The sequence below is a fragment of the Ammodytes marinus genome, assembly GCF_949987685.1.
Source record: "Ammodytes marinus genome assembly, chromosome: 22".
NCBI classification, from domain to species: Eukaryota; Metazoa; Chordata; class Actinopteri; order Uranoscopiformes; family Ammodytidae; genus Ammodytes; species Ammodytes marinus.
This window is the reverse complement of record NC_137226.1, coordinates 20575455-20595073: the sequence shown is the minus strand read 5'-3', so window position 1 is coordinate 20595073 and position 19619 is coordinate 20575455. Positions and strand designations below refer to the sequence as shown.

The 19619-nt window shown below is 42.5% G+C and overlaps 1 protein-coding gene across 1 annotated transcript; it reads right to left on the bottom strand.

Annotated features, from left to right (window-relative positions):
• Positions 1-4866: 4866 nt before the first annotated feature.
• On the bottom strand, positions 4867-16069 carry LOC307268440 (chloride anion exchanger-like; the record flags this gene model as incomplete). The annotated part of the gene is made up of 20 exons (XM_080051071.1): positions 4867-4893; positions 5310-5369; positions 5488-5633; positions 6333-6387; positions 6475-6702; positions 7170-7265; positions 7384-7476; positions 8167-8236; positions 8419-8525; positions 8720-8815; positions 8933-9010; positions 10511-10624; positions 10721-10868; positions 10951-11033; positions 11333-11485; positions 11581-11745; positions 12638-12798; positions 12938-13048; positions 14949-15088; positions 15939-16069. The coding sequence occupies 20 exons, from the start codon at positions 16067-16069 to the stop codon at positions 4867-4869; spliced, it is 2262 nt and encodes a 753-aa protein (XP_079907197.1).
• Positions 16070-19619: the final 3550 nt, after the last annotated feature.

The following is a 19619-nucleotide window of genomic DNA, read 5'->3' as shown; positions in this document are numbered from 1 at the left end:
CTTAGTTCGTTTCAGTGAGCAGTTTAATTTGAAATGTTAATTTTCTTTGTGAAATTCGCCTAAACGAAGTTTCTTTTCCTAGCAGTAGAATCAACAACTGAAACATTTTGAGGGCTCTTGGGGTTTGCAGTCTTCACAGTTGTGATGTAAAACGCATCACTTCCTGTGGGGCTAATGGCGCTTTTCCACCGCATGGTATCAGCTCGACTCGACTCGACTCAACTCGCATTTTTGGCGTTTCCACCGCAATTTCATGGTACCTGGTACCACGTAGCGGCTGCTTTTTTGGTATCGCCTCGCTCTAGGTTCCAAGCGAGCTGAGCCGATGCTAAAAGGTGACGTCGGCAGACGGCCGGCCACTGATTGGCCAGAGACTATTGTCTGGCCAATCAGTGGCCAGAGACTACCGGCTTCATTCTGTTTGTTTATTCTCCCCAACTCTCCGGGACTTTTGAGTGTATTTACGCCGCGTGCAGCCTTCTCTGGCTCTCTTTCATTTGATTTGCATCACAGATCTGAATTTATTTTCCATATATTCGCTAAGCTCACCCAGTGTTGGTTGTTGGGGAAGTTACTTATCATACGAGAGGAGACATGTAGGGCAGCTAGCAGCTAGGCTAATAGTAGCCAGCTGGGACAGACATGATAGCGAGCGATTACATTACAAGCCTCGGACTGAACTGATTACCTCAATAAAATATTCAGGCTGAGACACGGCTTGCATTTGAAAACACGTATCCTGAAACAAGCACTAAACAGTCAACTTTATCATGCCCGTGTTTACGTGCATAGGGATGTACGTGACGCATCCCTACAGCTGACTGTGTGGCAGAGTCACACATCGGGACAACAACCATCCCTTTTAATGGCCCGTAGCAATATTCTTCTACTTCTTTTAGCAAACAGATACAAGGGGGGTATTTCTTAAACATTTTTCATCCGTGTTTTTGGCGGTTGGTTCAGTTAATAGTGCAACAACTGCTCGCAATTTCTGCTCTGCTACTTTGCTCCGGAGTAGGCTTTCAGCCCCTTACGACGACCCCGCCCACGTTCAGCAGGTACTATTTGCGGTGGAAAACGACCCGTGCTGCTACCAAACCAAGTTGAGTCGAGTCGAGTTGAGTCGAGTCGAGCTACATTTGCGGTGGAAAAGCGCCATAAGCTGCTGCGCTCCAATGTCACTGGACGACAACAGTTATATAAGATTGCCATTCGAGGAAATACAGAGAGAGTTTTGTGGAGCGGTAAGGCTTAATCAACTTTGTGTCAACTCATTTTGGCAATGGCTGGAATGTAACAGACATTCATCAACTGTATATGAAAGGTTACACACTATATCTTTAAGTGACCTTTGACTTGCTTTGGATAGGATTTATGGCCCAAACCATGGCTGTTGATATTGGCCGCGTTTCCCAGATGCGATCGTTCTTTGGGGCCAAAGAAGGGTCGAAAGAAGGGTTCGCCAAAGAAAGAAGGGTTCGCCAAAGAAGGAGCGTTAAGATACGGGTGTTTCCCAGATGGCTTCTTAAGTCCCTTCTTTGGAGAGCCGTAAGATGAAGCGAAAGAAGCATCGAAAGAAGTACTTTGGTGGGAGCTGTCCACCGCGGTCGTGCTGAAACTGAATAAATCGATGCCAGGCGAATCGATCACCCACCTCTTTATCAGCGCATAAGTCACACACAGCGCCCCGTGGTCTCCCCCACACAGGTGGAATTAGGCTACGCATGTAGGCTAACGTGTGTGTGGGTGCGGGTGTGTGTGGCAACAAGTGTATCAAAGTAGTAATCAAGCCCATTAGCGCATATATACCCCGTGGATATAGGCACACACATGTGATGTGAGAATGGAAGAAAGCGGCAGCAAAATAAACAAGCGGGCACCGTCGTTTACCGCGGAGGAGTTGGGCGTCTTAGTGGACGAGGTCTGGCAGCACCGGGCAGTTTTATTCGGGGGAACAAGGGGCAAAAAGAACATCACGGTGAAGAACCGTGTTAGGCAGGCCATAGCCGAAAATATGTCCCCCTCCAGCCCATGTGGCCTGCGTGACAGGCGTGCTGTGAGGAAGAAGTGGCAGGAGTTCCAGAACCAAACAAAAAGGAAGAGTGAGAAGGTTTCACTAATCAATCTCCCTTCGTTGCAGGTGATGCAGACGCAGTAAAGACAGCGCGGAGTAACCCCTCCCCCATATGGTTTCAATAAACTATTTTGGTTTCTTTTCAACCATGTATTGTGTGGATCATTTTGCATTGAAATGAGGGTGTCAAACCTAGCAACAAAAAGTCCCAGGCAATTTGTAATGTATCTAAGCGTAGGTTAATGACGTGTGCGTATTGTGCAACAGCAACAGCATTCCAGTGCCAGACTTTCAGGTAAAGCACCGGACAGTGCAGCAATAATCATAGTGTGCAGGACGTTACATGTAGCCTACATCTGCTGGTTCTGTTTATTTATTCCAGCCTTCAGGCCTGAGAGTTGATATGGGTGATGTGTGGTGGTTGTGGGTTTATGGTTTAGTGCTTGGTGACTGGTGGTGAAGAGGTAGGGGCTGCGGGTTGTTGGACCGGGCTGAAGGCAAAATTGCAGCGGGTTGCTCTGGATGTGTGGAGACACCAGAGAGATCAGCCGTTGGATCTCCGCACGGGGCAGCCGGTACTTTGCCTGGACGGCCCGGTCTGATAGCACGTCCAGTGGGGAGAAGTGCCGACGCACGTATGCATTTATGTAAACCGTCTGGCTTCGCGCACGGCGAGGCTGTTGGTTCGCAGCGAGAAGGTGTTGTATTGCAGCCATGGTTTCTCACACGCGCGGACTTTGGCAACGCCTTTAGCAGGTGGAGCCGCTCTGAATGAGGTTCAGCTGAGTTCAATTAAATCTGTTTCTTTGATATCTGTGAAATGCTGTTGTTGAAGGGTTGTTGATGATTTTTTTGTATGTGTAGTAGTACTATAAACTCACATGTGTGTGGAAAACGTAAACGTCTGATTCATTAAAACATTTTTTTTCTCTACTATTAGTCTATGTTTCTTGCGCCAGTGGTCCGCATTGAGCATTGTTTTATTATTTCGAAAAGTGGAGGAAATAAATTTCCCTGACGCGGCATGATCACTGACGATTTGGTCGCTAAGAAAGGTTGAAAGAGTGGGTCAGCTCCGTCCAAGGACGGATTAACATGACCACGGGCCCTGGACACAAACCAGTCATGGACCCCTACCAACACGCAAATACACGCACTAGCCCACCGTGCAATCCACAATCACACACATTATAATGCAGTGCACGGCCTAGAGAGAGAAAGAGAGAGATAGAGCGAAATACAATTCTATAAAGTCTCTCTGGTGCTGCGCAAGAGAAAGAGACTCTTTGCGCCGGAGCCTACTAGACAGTTAGATTGGGGCAGAGAGACACCGACGAAGCGAGCGCGCGCTAAGCGCGCGAGCAGATTTTTTTTTGCCTTTGTAAGATCTCTGCGCCTGCTTTTTGGCCCACCCTTGCCCCCCCCTCGGAGCCTACACTCAATGTCTGAGCGAAGCAGCGCGTCACCCGGTGAAACGCTGTGTTGGTGTCGTTCACAGTGAGACAGACACACTCTGTGGTTTAAAACTAAATGATCACAGGGGATTCCTGCACGTTAACGGGTGTCGAGGGGACAGGCTCCGCGATCTGATTGCATGTCCCGAGCCTGGATACCCCAATCTCACTGCCGACTAACTGTAAAGTGAAACAACCGCCTCGCTCGTTACACTGGTACTGGTGCGTAAAGGGTACGCACAGTTGGCAAACTCTCCTCACTACAACTGCCACAGCAGAAAAGCCACTGTAGGTCGATCGCTTTGTCGATTCGTGCCTCTGACACGTTGACTCACAACATAATGAGTCGAGGCTTTGATTTCAGTGGGGATGTGGAGCTCTATGGCCATTTCCCGTGCCTTTTTTTCTCTAGACACATCGTTCTCTCTCCAAGCGCACACGCGCTTGTCCCGGCCGAATATAAGACCCCGAATATAAAACAACCCGACTTTTTACGACCCATTCCCAGGGGGGAAACCCCCGTCAAATTTTTTTTAATAAAAAAAAAAAATCAAGGGCCCCCTTATTGGCCAGGGCCCTGGACATGTGCCCACTTTGCCCATGCGGTAATCCGTCATTGGCTCCGTCTTTCAGTTCCATCTTAGTGAAAGTACTACTTTCGCTAAGAAGGAATCTGGGAAACGCATTCTTCTTTCACAGCGTTCTTAAGTGCGCTCCAAAGAAGAACTCTGCCCAAAGAGGCTCTTTGGGATTCTGGGAAACGCGGCCATTGTTTGTTTGTGGTGTTTATAATTTATATTCATTGGAAAAAAAGTTTAAATTAATCAAGAGTTGTAACAGTGCGAGGGCAGCACCCAAAACAAAGTTTGAGGAATTTTGGCTAATGAATAGTACGCTGAAGCACTACATCAATTACTAAATAAATAAATAAATACAGATTAGACCAAATCACTGAAAGACAATATTTAGAGTGATAAAATATTTATTTCAATGTCACATTGCTTTGGTCCCCAAAAAAAAGCAGATCTCTCTATTGTCAGTCTTGAAAATATACACTATACAACATGTAAAATATATTGCACCTAAAATTTCTACAAAGTCACTATATACAGTATAAAAAACAGCAATACCATAACATTTGCTTTCTTACATTACAGTTAATACTGTATTTGTAAACGTGCTTGATTGTCGGGTGTAGAAAGTCAAAAGAAAGTATCTTAGAATTTATTACATTGGTATATTGTACAATATGATCTGTAAAACAGGTGCTCTTTTTCCTTTTATCTTTGTTTTTTTGGGGTATTTTCTCCCAAAAATCATCATCTCCTCAAGCAGAAGTTAAAACTTGGTTTCCGGATTCAGGGCCTGTGGGTGAAAAAGGAGACTATCATTTTAGAAGCATACTATCATTTGAAATGAATATTAAAAATGTGCCTTTACAAAGTGAAAAAGTTAAGTGTGGAACTTTTTCAATGATGAGTAGCTTCTATCATAGCTTAAGGAATCATATAACTATGAGAATAAAAAAATATGGTGTGTATTACAGTAGAGTATATAGCGGCATCTAGGGGTGAGATTTCTACCAAGTCTGTTCCGAATTCTTTTATTATCGTATACACACTGTACCTTAGAGGTAATAAAGATGGCAGACACTGGTGGACTTTACATAATCATCATAGGTGCTTGTCCCAGAAAAATCAATAAAATCAATAACTAATTAATGAAATTAAACAAAAAGCATAAAGTACTGAACATGGCCAATGTTAAGGAGATGTACGTACATTTTTATCTCTGCTCCTTAAGCTGCCTCCAGGGTGGTGCACTGTGACCGTTGTTATTATCTGCAGAACAGAACAACATCATGAGTTATGTATTCTGTACATATTCACAGCTTTAGACAGAAGCCTTGTGTCTCGTTCCATTTCACTTAAAGAAAATGGCGCTCCTTATCTTCTTTACCTTGTCATAGTCTGATTTGCTCTCTGTGGCCTCTGGGTGTTTCTCCAAAATGTGCAGCATGGCGTCGTGTAGCGTCAAGAAGAATATTGATGGCTGCACTTCATCATCAAAGAAGCAACAGTCGTGTAGTTTCTCCAGGATGTAAGCTACAGGGGAAGGGGAAGGAGTTACTTACAGTAGGTCTAAAGAGGATTTGGAGAAAGTGAATATCATGTCCCAGTAAGTCTGGACTTAAAGGTCACTTATTATGCAAAATGTAATTTTTTATGATTTTTCAACATGGTGTGACTAGAGATTCCCAAAGTATGAGCAAAAACATCCCTCTCTCATTTTCTCCACCTTTCTGAAAACCTGTCTTTTCTCCCCTTGTGTTGTCATAAGGGGAGAAACCCTGCATCCCTCATTACTAACATAACTTAGCACTACCTCCACCTGTGATAAAAACACCCCCTGATCAACCTGAATCTATTTGGCAGTGAGATTCAGGGCCAATCAGAGCAGACCAAAGATTTGTCTTGCGACGAAACGGTTGAGACGTTCTAAAACTTCTGCGACGCCTTGCAACGCGCTGCAACGAGCAGTTCACACCGCTGCAATTTCTCCCCCGTGACGTTCTAAAACCGTCTCGTCGCAAGCAGTTGCAAGGCAAATCTTTGGTCTGAATTGGGCTTTAGAAGGCGGGGCTTAAAGAGGCAAGCTCTATAACGAAGTGTCTCAGACAGAGACTGAAAAGGAGATTCAGAAATGGCACTGTGAGAAATATAAAAAAAAAATTGGACAATGCACCATGAACACAGTTTTCTTGTAGAAATCCAAATAACAAATTTTAACCTGAAAATACTTACGATCACAAGCCACAATGTAGACATCAACTTCCACCCGAATCAGCTCTTTCAGCGCCTGCAGAAAAAGTCAAAGACGATACGTGAAAAACAACCTTGGTTTCAATCCCTGTTTTTCTGCTGCTACAGTTAATGATTGCCTTACAGCTCTGAGTCCCTTCAGAGCAGAGATGTCCAGGAAGGAGACAGCAGCAAAGTCCAGGATCAGGCTGTGGAGGTCCACTCTGGGGACCAACATGTTGGCGGGAAGCTCGGCGCTCCAGTCGATGCGGGCTGGAAGGTCCTTGAAGTCTGTGGGCAGGTCCAGCTCCTCCTTGTTGCTCTCATCCTCTGAGTCCTTGATGGGTTCATACGAAGTGTTCAGGAAGCCTGTCTGTAATGGGAAAATACTGGTCATACCTTTTCTCACATATCTTTGGCTCTCCAACACTATTGTCCAAAAAACTCCCTAGGCAGTGGTTGTGGTGCCAACAAAGTTTGCAACAACAGGGAATTGTAGCTCCTAATATGTTCTAATAATTCATTGTTTAAAGGCAATTTCTGAAAGCATTGAAAGTAAAAAAAAATGGCGAGGGTACTGACTTTGTGTATACTTTGTAAATACACACAACATATTTACTTAAATCCCATTTAAGTGGAGGCACACCTTGTGCCATCTGCTTGGCAAATGATGTCACACTTCAGACTGTTTTTAGTGGTGCACGAGCAATAGCAAGGTTTACTTTTTTATTGTTCGTCACAGGCAACCATAACAGTGTAAAACATAGTGACCAACCCTTTCAGGGCTTATTGACAGTGTTGACAGAGTGAAAGTGTGCAAAGGTCCATGTCAATACTGACCGATGTCCACTGCAGGTCTCCCTTCTTTAGAAGTTTCCGGATCTTTCGCAGTGCTTTGTTTCTCTTCCTCAACACTCTCAACGGGTTGAAACCAATCTGAGAAGACATTAGTGCCAAGTAAGTTTAAGAGACGGAATCAGGTCAAAGATGAGATTAGTAAAGTATTGGGTCAATTAATGAAGATGTGACCTGTAGCCACCACTGTCCTACTCACAGCTTCCACCAGCTTGCTCCTCAAGAACTCAATGTTGGCAAAAAAGATTGGTGATGGTATCCTGAAGATCTTCACCCCCTCCGGCTCATATATCTGTAGAGTCATTAATAGCCCAATAATAACTAGCCTCTTTAAAGTAAGACAAACTTAAAAGGAGAAAGCAATGGAGGAGGAAGCAGGGAATATTTTATTAACAACTCCACGATTCCCAGAAGAACTAGTAAGCCTCAAACTACGAACACTTTGTTTGTTTTTTTATTGAAGGGGAAAGTAAACCGTCAGCACAGACATTTTAATGAGCTTCCTTCTCCCGCTCACTCCCGAGTAGATAAAACCAAAACAAGGTGTAAGAGAAAGTAAAAGTTATGTGCCAGACAATTACGGACCAAACAAACATAAAGATTTGAATTGGCAAGCTGTAGACCTGCTGGTAGGTACCTTTGGACAGTCAGAGTCAGATCAGCCGTTTCTACTTGTTTCCTGTTTTAAATGCTAAGCTAATCTAACTGTGTCTATGTATAAGTATGAAGGTAGTATCAATCTAGGCATCAAACTAGAGAAAATTAATAAACTGTATTTGGTATAATCATGGACTGTGACCTGAATGTTATGAACGAATTAGGTCAATTACTAAGTCAGTCTACCTTAAGAACATATCCAGAATTAAAGGTCTTATGTTTATATTTATGGATTGGAAAAACTTGTCTATGCCTTCCCAGAATGGTCAACAATTCCTTTAACATAGCTATCAGAGGGCACATCATAGCACTCAGAGCAACTTACCCTAATATAGTCCTTTCTGTCTTTGTAGATATCAGTTCCTTGGATGTTGGCCAGCACACTGCAGCGAGGACTGAAAGAAACAGTTTTGGTGGTAAAGTACTTTGTTTATTCCATAATCATGTGATACAACACCACAACAGGGCCAGCAAAACCATGACAACACCCTAACTAAATTATTTTTATGGTCAGATGTAGTCTGTAGAATAGAAAAAAAGAAAGAGTATGTTATTTGGAACGCAGGGTATTACTTACAACTGAACCCTGAGGACGACGCTGATCAGCTCCACACCAAGGCCTACAGCCAATCCAATATCAAGCCCCAGTAAGATGGCTCCTATACAGGTACCTAACCACACCACCTGAACATGGATGGTGGTAAAAAAGAAAGAAAGAGTTTGGAGAGGTTGAAGAGCCAAGGGCCAATAACATATTGTCTGGTTTTAATGCCAGGTACCTCAAAATGATCATAATACATATTCAAATGTAGATAGATATAAATATTTATACAAAACTTTCTTCAGAACTTCTACTGCCAGAGTGTGGGAGAACTTACACAGTCTGGTTTGTCCCTCCTCCACAGGTATGGGACGTCTCTAAACTGCATCAGCATTCCTTTTAGGTTCACGATGACCACGGCACCCAGCACAGACTGTTCAAAAAAATGGGTCAAATGTTACTTTGCCTAGTGTGAGTGCGCCCTAAACAATGTTATCAGGCAGTCCTGACTCCAAAGACTTCAGTTGTACAGTGGCGTCCCCAGGTTTACCTTGGGGAGCGGCTCTAGTAGGAATCCAATGGCCAATGTGACGATCATCACTATGAGAGCTGACAGTAGACCAGCTACCTGCAAACGGACAGAACCTCATGTTAAACTACAGAGATGAGAAATGCTCCCCATGGTGCCACATGTCTTAAATAGGCAAAGCTGCAGCGAAAACCAAAGGACATTTTGCTGGTTCTTTTTGCCGCAACATGTTTGGCCCAGTTTATTCGGGCTTAAAAGAATAGTATTTTTAATCCGCTAAACTGATATGGAGAACCATATGGACATATAGTCGGTGTGACTTCAAGTCCTTTTCTTGTATACTCTTGTCTAAAAAACTTTTTTTAAAGTGTTATGTCATAGGGAAGCGAATAAACGTATTTTTTATGTCTTGCTTTTAAGTTCGCCTTGACAGTTTCCAGCTTGGTTTAATCATTAGAGGACTGTGTCTCAGATTTGACCAAAACGTTTACATTATTATATCAGTGATTCTTGAGAAGTGGGACACAACAGGATGCAATGTTGAAAAAATACAAACCCTATGTTTCGCAAATTAAATTACATGTATGTATCCAACATATACTAAGCTACTGAGCTAAGCTTTGACACAACCTCCCAGCTTTTGTTTTTTTTTGCCGTCATTGGCCTTTCACCACCGTCAGATGTCAACTCTGTCAGATTTCCTGTCTGACGGTGTTGACATATTTAACGTTTCTTAAACATAACAAATGGAATTTTTCTAGTAGCCATTTGGGTTTTCTGTTGATGTTAGGTGCTAGTATGAACTACTTCAGGAAAATTAAATTATCAAAACATTTCAAATAACTTGTAAGTCGGTGTTGACATATCATGGTTGTGACGCAGGACTTTCAAGATTCGGAATGTAAAATATTCTAAAACTACAACACTTATCAGAGTTGACAAGAGGTCCTTCAAAGTGACAGCTGCCCCTTATTGTGCCTGATTTATTACATTTTACATAATGAAATGTCTGACAGTGTTGACTTACAGTAAAGTGGTCCCACCACGTAGAATCCTTATAAAACATGAATATGTTGTAGAAAAACTGTTTTCATTGATATGAGAGATTATTTAGTGTTGCTTTTGATGAAAAAAGCTATTTTTTAATCATTAAAGTACATTTTTAATAGGTTTTATTGCATATGAAAGATTGAAACCTTCTCTGTGGACACACTGCTTTGGACGTCGTGAGAAGATAACAAGTGTCAAATATTTGACATAATAATGATAAAATTTAATTTAAGGGGATAATTTTGCTCCATACATTCTATTCTTAATTCCTAATAACATCTACAATTTTAAATATTTTTAGTTTTAAACATAACAGCAGTTACATATCGAAGACGCCCTTATGTCCCGGTTCTCAAGAATCACTGATATGTCATGTAGCAGATGCCGAAGGGTCTGCGAAAGGCTCTTGCTCTGCCCTGACAAGGAATCGAACCATGGTTTCCCGAAGGAAAATCTGTGGTGTTACCTACTGAGTTATCCAGAGTTATATACTTGTCTTGGGTTGGGGTTAGAATAAGGGGCAAATAAAAATGAGAAAGATCTGTTTACCTGAGTCTTGCCGCCTGTGCTCTCCTGCACTGCACTCCTGGAAAGAGCTGTGCTCGCAGCAAAGGACTTGAAGGAAGCTCCGAAGATGTTGCTGACTCCAAACGCTATCAGCTCCTACAGCCACGTCAGAGAAAAAAACATCTTTAAACGTAAATCCAGATTGAACCTTGTACATTAATGGAAATGTAAAACCTTAGCATCTTCACATACCTGGTTTCCATCTATGGTGTAGTCATGTTTTACAGAATAGACTTTAGCTACAGAGAAGGCAACGGCGAAACCCACTATGGCCATGGGAAACGCGTCCATTGTCGTCTCCTGGAAGATCTGCATGTTGGGGGCCACCGGAGCCTCGTACCTGAGAATCATCAGCGATGGTATTGGCTATGCAAACAACAGATAACATTCCTTTGTTTGAGATGTTGTGCAAAATATCTTACCCTTTTGGAATAAGGCCAACAACATCGATGCCATATCTTGTCCTGAAGTCAAATGCGTAGGAGACTCCACAAGCAATGACAGTCTGAAAGTGGACATGAACACCATTTGTTAAATGACAGAAGCTGGTCAGCGTGACTCATCAGATAAGTGAGTGATACTTATTAATTAACTTCTAGAGTACAGTTTGTGAGCTGTTTCAATTGTATTGATATTTACGGTTCCTTTTATGTTCCATTAATGATCTCATAGTTTAGATAATGACTGTTATGGATGCCATTACTTTCCCTCCCAGTCATGCATCAAAGACACCAATCAATTGTGTTATCATTATGACACACTTTGTAAAGGGTCATGTTGCAATAAAAGTACAATGTTTCTCACCATGATGACCTCTATGGGGATAGGCACCGGAAGCTTGGATTTATATCTGTCGTTCAGCTCCTTCACAAAGAACACCAGCCCCATGATCACCAAGGAGATCACCAGGTCACACACATTGGTGGACGTAATCTTCTGGAATATAATCTCCAGGGTCTAAAAGAAAAGGACACAAAGAGATCAGGTCATTCATGATAAAGAAGCTTTTATGGCACTCACACCTCACATGATAAAACTGTTTCTGGACTTACATATATGAGAGAGAGCGGACCGCTGAGGCCCGGTACCTGCAGCCCTAACACAAACTTGAGCTGGGACACCAGGATGTGGATGGCAGCCGCTGTGGTGAAGCCGGACACCAGGGTGTCGGACATGTACATGACGACAAAACCCACCTGCAGTGCACCCATTAACAGCTGCAAGAGACAGAGAGATCATGTTGGTAGGATATGAAACCCACTATAGCTTCTATCCATGAAGAAAGTCAGGGTATTGCAACAGAGTACTACGTCTGAGTCTGGATGAGATGTACACCCTGATACACTTAAAGCTGTACTTTGTAAATTTGCTTTTTGGAGTGCATTTTGTGACACCTCTGGTATAGGAAGTGGAGCAGCCCTCTTGTGAGCTTCACATTCGTTTCTCTACCCCAGATCAGTCTGGTCTTTCTTGAATCTCCAAGGGGAGGAGCCGGTCGGAGGCCGCATTCTGACCGTCAACAATCTAGCCTCCAGTCAGACCCGACCCTAACTACTTTATGTCTGTTGACACTAGAATTACGACTACATGAACCAATTAGGGGCTGGTAACGATAACAAATTCCTCCTCCTCAAGTACCAAATCATTTACATGTTCTTTTTTTTTTTTTTTTAAGATATTTTTTGGCATTTTTATGCTTTACTGATAGTGCAGAGAGACAGAGGTGAAATGGGGCAGAGAGGGGAGTGACATGCAGAGAACGACCGCGGGCGGGAATCGAACCCGGGTCTGCTGCTGGGCCCGGCCCGGGAGGGGGACGCCCTACCAACTGAGCTAAAGGCGCCCCCGTCATTTACATGTTCTACTCGTTTGCTGAATCCGTCCACACAACTAAATGTAAAACCAAAAGGTGTGGTTTCACAGGGAGTTTAACAGGACTTTGACTGATGCTAAGATAGCTTAAAGGTTGAGGACCCTTGTGGACTAGATGAATTGATGTTTTGGACAACCCCGAGGACTTGCAGACTTCCTGGGGACGGACCCGCAAAGTCGGCACTTCCACAAGACCGCTGAAGTCTGCTCATTTGAGTGTGAGTGTGGGTCCCTCACCTGCATGATGCCGGCGAGGAAGGTCACAGAAGAAGCCACCAACACTCTCTGTTCATCTCGGGTCAGGCCTTCAAAAGCTGTGATGTTGAAGGCCGGACCCTCGTCTGGGACCAGTCTGGTGACCACCGAGCCAATCATCAGACACAAGACTGGGAACGGACCTGCAAAGAGAGAGAGAGAGAAAGAGAAAGAGAGAGAGAGAGGTTTCCCATTTAGCTGAGGCTTTAGAGAGCAGCTTTGGACAGAAGGTCACACACACACACACACACACACACACACACACACATACATTGGCCTTACCTACTGAGATGTGCCTGGAGGTGCCCAGGAAAAAGTAAGCGATGACAGGGAAGAAGGCGGAGAAGAGCCCGTACCAGGGTGGCAGAGAGGCCAGCAGACAGTAAGCCAGACCTGGAACATAGAAACAACTCAGATATTATACAGTATGTTCTCTTGTTTCTTTCACATCACCTCCCTGATGAGGCAAACAGCATTGAAAGTTGGAGTCAGCGATTCTGTAGAACACGCTTGTTGTCAAAATCACTTTTTTGTCAAAATCAGTGAATATCTCCCTATGATTCGCAACGAGAAAAACATGTGGTGTTAATACTGGCTGGTTAATAAGGCTGCTGTGTATTTTCACGCGTTATTAATAATTATGAACATACAGAAGCAATACAAGCTTCGACAAGAGTTTGATTTTTCTAAGACGTCGCTTCCGATAATGAGACGCGTCAAAATTCACATTCCAAATTATTCTCTTTTTCATGCCGTTTAATCGAGTCACGTCTGTTGTGCAACTTCCTTAAGTCTGTTAACAAGTATGTACACAAAGAGAATGTAAACAAAGGGACGCATTGTTGCTATCATCTTGCCCCTTTAAAGAGCTTAATCTGTGTATTAACACTGGATCTTTTTTCAGTGCACACACACTAGCCTACGGACAGGTAGCAGATTGTCAGGAGATATTCACTTATTTTGACAACAAGTGCTCTCCATAATCGCGGACTACACCTTTAATTCTTTCCATGCATATTTTGCTGTGATCTGATGTGTAATAATAGTCTAAAATCAACCCATTTCCAAATGAATGAATGATTTTACTTCTATTTAATGGAGGATCACCACATATTGTATTTTAAATATAAATAAATCATCTATTCTGAAATCGTTTCACATTTCATGAACATAAGCTCCAAAGAACATAGAATTCAAACAAACCGCCTCTGAAATACTACAAAACGTGCGGTTGTACAAAAAAAAGATCAGATTTATGAAAATTACAACTCAGGATAGTGATTGTGTGTATGATAACCCTGGCCTAATGCTATAAATAGTCCCATTAGACTTAACAACTCAGATAACAGAGTAGAGGCTGCAAGGTTTTCACATATTATCAGATAAGAAACAAGAGTTAATGATAAGACTGTCCCTTTTAAAGGGGGACACCAGTTAAACACGAGTCCTAGCAACAACTTCAAAGGTTTTATGATGATCTGGGGATTTTTTTTAAATAAATGTTTGCTTCTGACTGATATATTTTACTGTATAGCTTTGGGTGAGACTAGTAGCAGATCATTTTGTGAGTGGCTTTGCGTAAGAGTAAAACCCTACATTTCAAACACATCAAGCCACATGAATAACGTGGGAACCCTTCCGGCAAATAACCAAAAAGACACGGCCTCTAGAAATGTTTCTACTGATTCCAACACTGTGATTGATGGTGCACTTGTCTCCTCCCTGTGCTTAGGTCATTCACTGGGAGTGAACCTGCTGATAGCAAGTTTCATCTTTATCCGACACGCTGAGATAAAGAGCAGTTCTCTGTGAAGTCCCATTAGAATCAGTTTGTTTGTCCACTCCTCGTCACTGTTAACTCCATGACACATGATGTTGACAGAGGCCAGATATGTGAGCTTCACCAGCTGGCACCACGGTAACAAGTGGGAGGATCACACTATCGATCCACAATTCTACTTAACTATCCTGACCAATCAGAAGGAGTCCCTGGTTCAGTGCCAAGGATGAAATACTCATCTGTAAGTAAATATCTAAAAATGTGACTGGTCGTGTTTCAAACCATAGCTGCTTAAAATCAAACTTCTGGTCTTTGCTGTGGTGTCAGAGACACTGTTTTAAATTGATTATTAACACCAGATGTTAATGTTTGTTCAGTGCACACACCCAGTACAGACAGGTAGCAGATCGTGGGGAGATATTCACAGATTTTGACCAAAAAATTATCCAGAATCGATGACCCTACCTCTAAATCTTAACCGTACATGTTGAGACCATAACATGAAGCATTTACCTTGCAGGACAGCTACCAGCCCGGTGCTGACACCTGACACGATGTCACTGAGCAGCCACTCTTTGATTCGGTAGATTCTTAACCAGCCGATGACAGGCAGCAGAGACAGAGCTGCAGTCTTGGCTCGTTTGGCATCACACCTGCAGTGGCACAATAACAGAAATAAAAATATAAAGTTCATCAATAAAGATTATTGATGAAGTTATGTTTAGCTAATGAACAATTTTATTAAAACTTCCGCAACATCTTGATAGAGTGAAATGAAGGATTGTAGTATATTTAAACTGTATTAATGTCAATAAGACAAGAGGGAGTACATTACACCCAAATAATTTTGTTAGTTGATGAATATATCTACACAATTGAAACCAGCAAAGACAGGAAAAATACTGTAGCTAGATATAATGATATTAACAACTTATCAAGTTCAAACAGAATATGATTAGGGGTATTGTTGAATCATGTAGAAATCCCAATTATAATCTTCTGCGGTTGTAATCGCTATCTTTTTGTAATGTTGACTTACCTTAAGATCACATGCATTACAAGCTTCACATTAAAATACACAAGATAGATAAGACATGGACTTTAATTTGCTTTCATGCCATAATTTGCCACAACACCTCTTAGCACAAAGTGGACTGGAGTAGATCCTTAAATCCTGCTTTTAACTGAATCGAGAAATCGAATCGGGATCGTTTAGAATCGAGACCTCAAGAATCGGAATCGAATGACGGGATTTCAAAAGACTCACAATCTAATCTAACTCACAATAGATATGATACTGTAAAACAAGTTGTAGGTCTTGTTTTCTTGGATAGTATACTGTTTTAGAATTTTGGTTCAAGAAACAAAGAACATTTCCCCCAGATGCTCAACTTCTCTCATTCTCCACTTCATCATCCAGTTCATCCTCTCCCCATGCATAACACTTCAAGGCTTAATTGTGACACCGATCCCCAGAAAGGCCTTGCCCGTTTGTTCCCTTACGTGAAGTACTGTTTGACGTGGTCCCGAATGCTCTTGCGCTGCCTGTAGACCTTGTCGTGGTCCTCGGCGAAGGTCTCCTCGGAGTATAGCGGCCTGGCCACCACGTACTGCCTGGCTCCCGCTCGCATCATCTCTTCTCCTCTGCTGCCCGGAGCTCCTCTGCTGCCTCCCTACGTGGCCCTGAGGTCGGTTAATCACGTTAGGGTTAAGGGAGAGGATCCTGTCTGTGCCTTTGAACATCACTTATCAAAGAACAACAAAGGTTCCAGACCCTTCAACTATAATAGACGAAACACATGAACCAAGTCAGGACCTGCATTGGGTTATAGGGGTTTGGTCCTCTTTGCCTATAGAAACAGGTTGAGGTGAATAGGGTTATATTTTTAATGTATAGGTTGCATGATTAAACTTTAGCAGTTGTTTACTTAGATTACAACTATTCATGTTTTAAGAAGGACATATATCATAAATCAGACAACTATCAAGATATGTACAAATCCTCCTGTAATAACCTTCAGCACAGTGATGATTATGAAACATTTTTAGTTGATGCAAGTGCTTTAGAAGTTGACATTTTTGTTTCAGGGTATTGAAAAAAACAACTTGTGTTGAGATAATGCTTGTTAAAGATGGTTGTACAGGATATACAGACACCAACAGACAAGTCAAATACACACCTAAATGTACATTTTGGACCTGGTATTTATACTAGTATGAAACAAGACGTCTGCAAAATAGACAAAAGTCTCAAAATTGACTGGTACTTGGGAAAGCCTTAACACCAGAGAAGTTTTTGGTTTAAATTTGAGCTCTGAAATGCAGCTCCCTAACTTTTCCTTAAAAAACTTCCTTAATCAGCCTTTAATCACCCCAGCTGCTTAAGAAGATCCTCCGAAGCTTCACTCAAAAGCTTAAAAAAAAGTGAAAAAAATGTCTTGTATATCCTCATGTAATGTGCGGGTGGCGGTGTGTCCCACATACCTGCTGAAAGTTTCCTAATCTGTGTCAAATCCAAACTCCCCACTCTCTCTTGCTCCTTCTCCAGCTCCCAGAGATCAACTGGGATCTCGGACGGCTTCGCCATTAATAAATGCCACCCGGTTCTTATCACTGACTGTAATTATTGACAGCGGCAATTATCGTGGTGCGACCCTGTTTCGTACAACTGCTGGATGCCTGCCTTATCCTTGACCATTGTTCTTTACTGCTATCTGCAAAAAACTCGCAACTCTACAGTATAGAGGCGTTTTCCGCCCCCAGACGAGTACACTGGGAAGATTTTGTATCGATGGGGCAGGATAGGGAGGATGTGGGACAGGACAGGAACATGGACAGGTCATTGTTACACTGTTGGAAATCAAGTAGCTCTTCAGGACGGGGGACAGACACAACCTCTTTGCCGTGCACTTCAAGGGCTAAAAATAGTCCGGGAGGGGGAGGGGTGGGGGGGGGCTTGAAACAATATTGTTTTTAGGAAGAAATTGAAACAAAAAGGCAAGACTTAAGATAACAAAATATATTTATCAAGCCACATGATGAGGCAAAGTGATACTAAAGATTCCTGACATGAAAGTTAAACTGGCAGCAGGTTTGAAATGCACAATTTATCTTCACTGACCTGTGTTTGTTTGCTTTTCCTACACACAAAGTGAACAGAGCGCAGGGCTACAGAGGGAAGGAAGCAAGCTTTTCCAACGCATTTCAGCCAACGCCAACCCAAATGATAAGCAAGGGCAGAAACAGTAGGAGAGTGACGTGTGCATGCCTCTGTGTGTGTGTGTGTGTGTGTGTGTGTGTGTGTGTGTGTGTGTGTGTGTGTGTGTGTGTGTGTGTGTGTGTGTGGGTGGGTGGGTGTGTGTGGGTGGGTGGGTGTGTGTGGGTGTGGAGAGTGGGGGTATCGTGGGGAGGTTATCTTATCGATGTGTACTCAGAATTAAGTGGAGGTAATGCCTGTACACGGTGTTTGCAGGATCAAGTATGTTCAGCAAGTTCAGGCCAGGTTCATGGGAAATGTATGTGTGAGTTTGTGTGTGTGTGTGTGTGTGTGTGTGTGTGTGTGTGTGTGTGTGTGTGTGTGTGTGTGTGAGCCCAGGTGCATGAATACATCTCTTAGTTAAAATACAATCTCCAGTTTGGGGAGTTTAAAGGACATGGAAAGGGATGATGCATCGTTGTATATGCAGATATGTTGTTTAAGGTGCAGTCAGCGATTCTGGAGAACGCTTTTTGTCAAAATCAGTGAGTATCTCCTAGCAATCCTCTGCCTGTTCGTACTGTGTGTGCGCTGAAATAAAATCCAGTGAATACACAGCCTATACTCTGAACAAAGGGGGCCCACCATTGCAACATACAGTCCTGCTTGAAAGTTTGTGAACCCCTTGAGCCTTTTGTAATTTTATTTATTTTAAACATTATTAATACATTTTTATCAATACCAGTATTTTTTATATGAAATAACAGATGTTTGTTTATCAATTCAAAAATTTTCTTTTCCAGAAATCAATTGTTAAAACACATAAAACTATTATTTGACAACTATTATATGTGCAAAATGTTGTGAACCCTAAGCTGCATTGCTTAAATCGAGCAGGTAAACACAATCAGATGGGCCAAATTGAGTGATGAAATGGACCAATGTAGTGAGAGATCTTTATGGAAGAAATTGGGCGGCACTAGATAAAACAGAGATCAAACCAGGTCAGTTTAGGCTCACCAAAGTGAACCCATACAGGTCAGACATGCCAAAAGGGAAAACAATCTCAGAGTATCTCAGGAATAGAGTTGTGATGCTGCACACTTGTCTGGGGACAGCTATAAATTAATAAAAAAAAAGTTTGAGCTCCATCGGTCCACCGTGAGGTAAATCACTGAACATCTGCCTAGAAGTGGACTTCCTTCAAAAATATCCATAAGCACCACAAGAAAAGTGATTTTTCAGTTAAAAGCCAACCCAAACATTACATCTAGTGATTTGCAGACCTCTCTTGCAGCATCTGGGACAGGTGTGCATGGTTCCACAATAAGAAGAAAACTCAGTCTGGCTTTCAGGGGAGGGACCTACAGCACGGTGATTGATAACTGACGATAACACCAAGGTCAACCACTTTCCATCTGGTGTGTTTTTATTTCTGTTAATAAAATAATCGACTGAAGGATAGAACAGTGTGTTCATGGGTCAATCATACTAGACAACGTTTTCACCACGTAAACAATGTACACACACACACACACACACACACACGTACACACAGGTACACACAGTCTTATTCTGTGGACAGATTACCAAAACCGCCATGTTTGGGCAAAAACGCAACTCTGCCTACCACCAAGAGAATCTTCTCCCAAGTGAAGAACGGTGGTGGCAAATGGTCTGCAAATCTCCAGATGTAATGTTTGGGTTGGCTTTTACCTGAAAAATCCCTTTTCTTGTGGCGCTTGAGGATATTGTTGAAGGAAGTCTACTTCTAGGCAGATGTTAAGTCACTCTTAAAGCTCTCCATTTGTAGATGATTTGCCTCACGGTGGACCGATGGAGCTCAAACTTTTTTTTTTATTAATTTATAGCTGTCCCCAGACAAATGTGCAACATCAAAACTATTCCTGAGATCCTCTGAGATTTTTTCCCCTTTTAGCATGTCTGACCTGTATGGGTTCAGTTTGGTGAGCCTAAACTGACCTGGT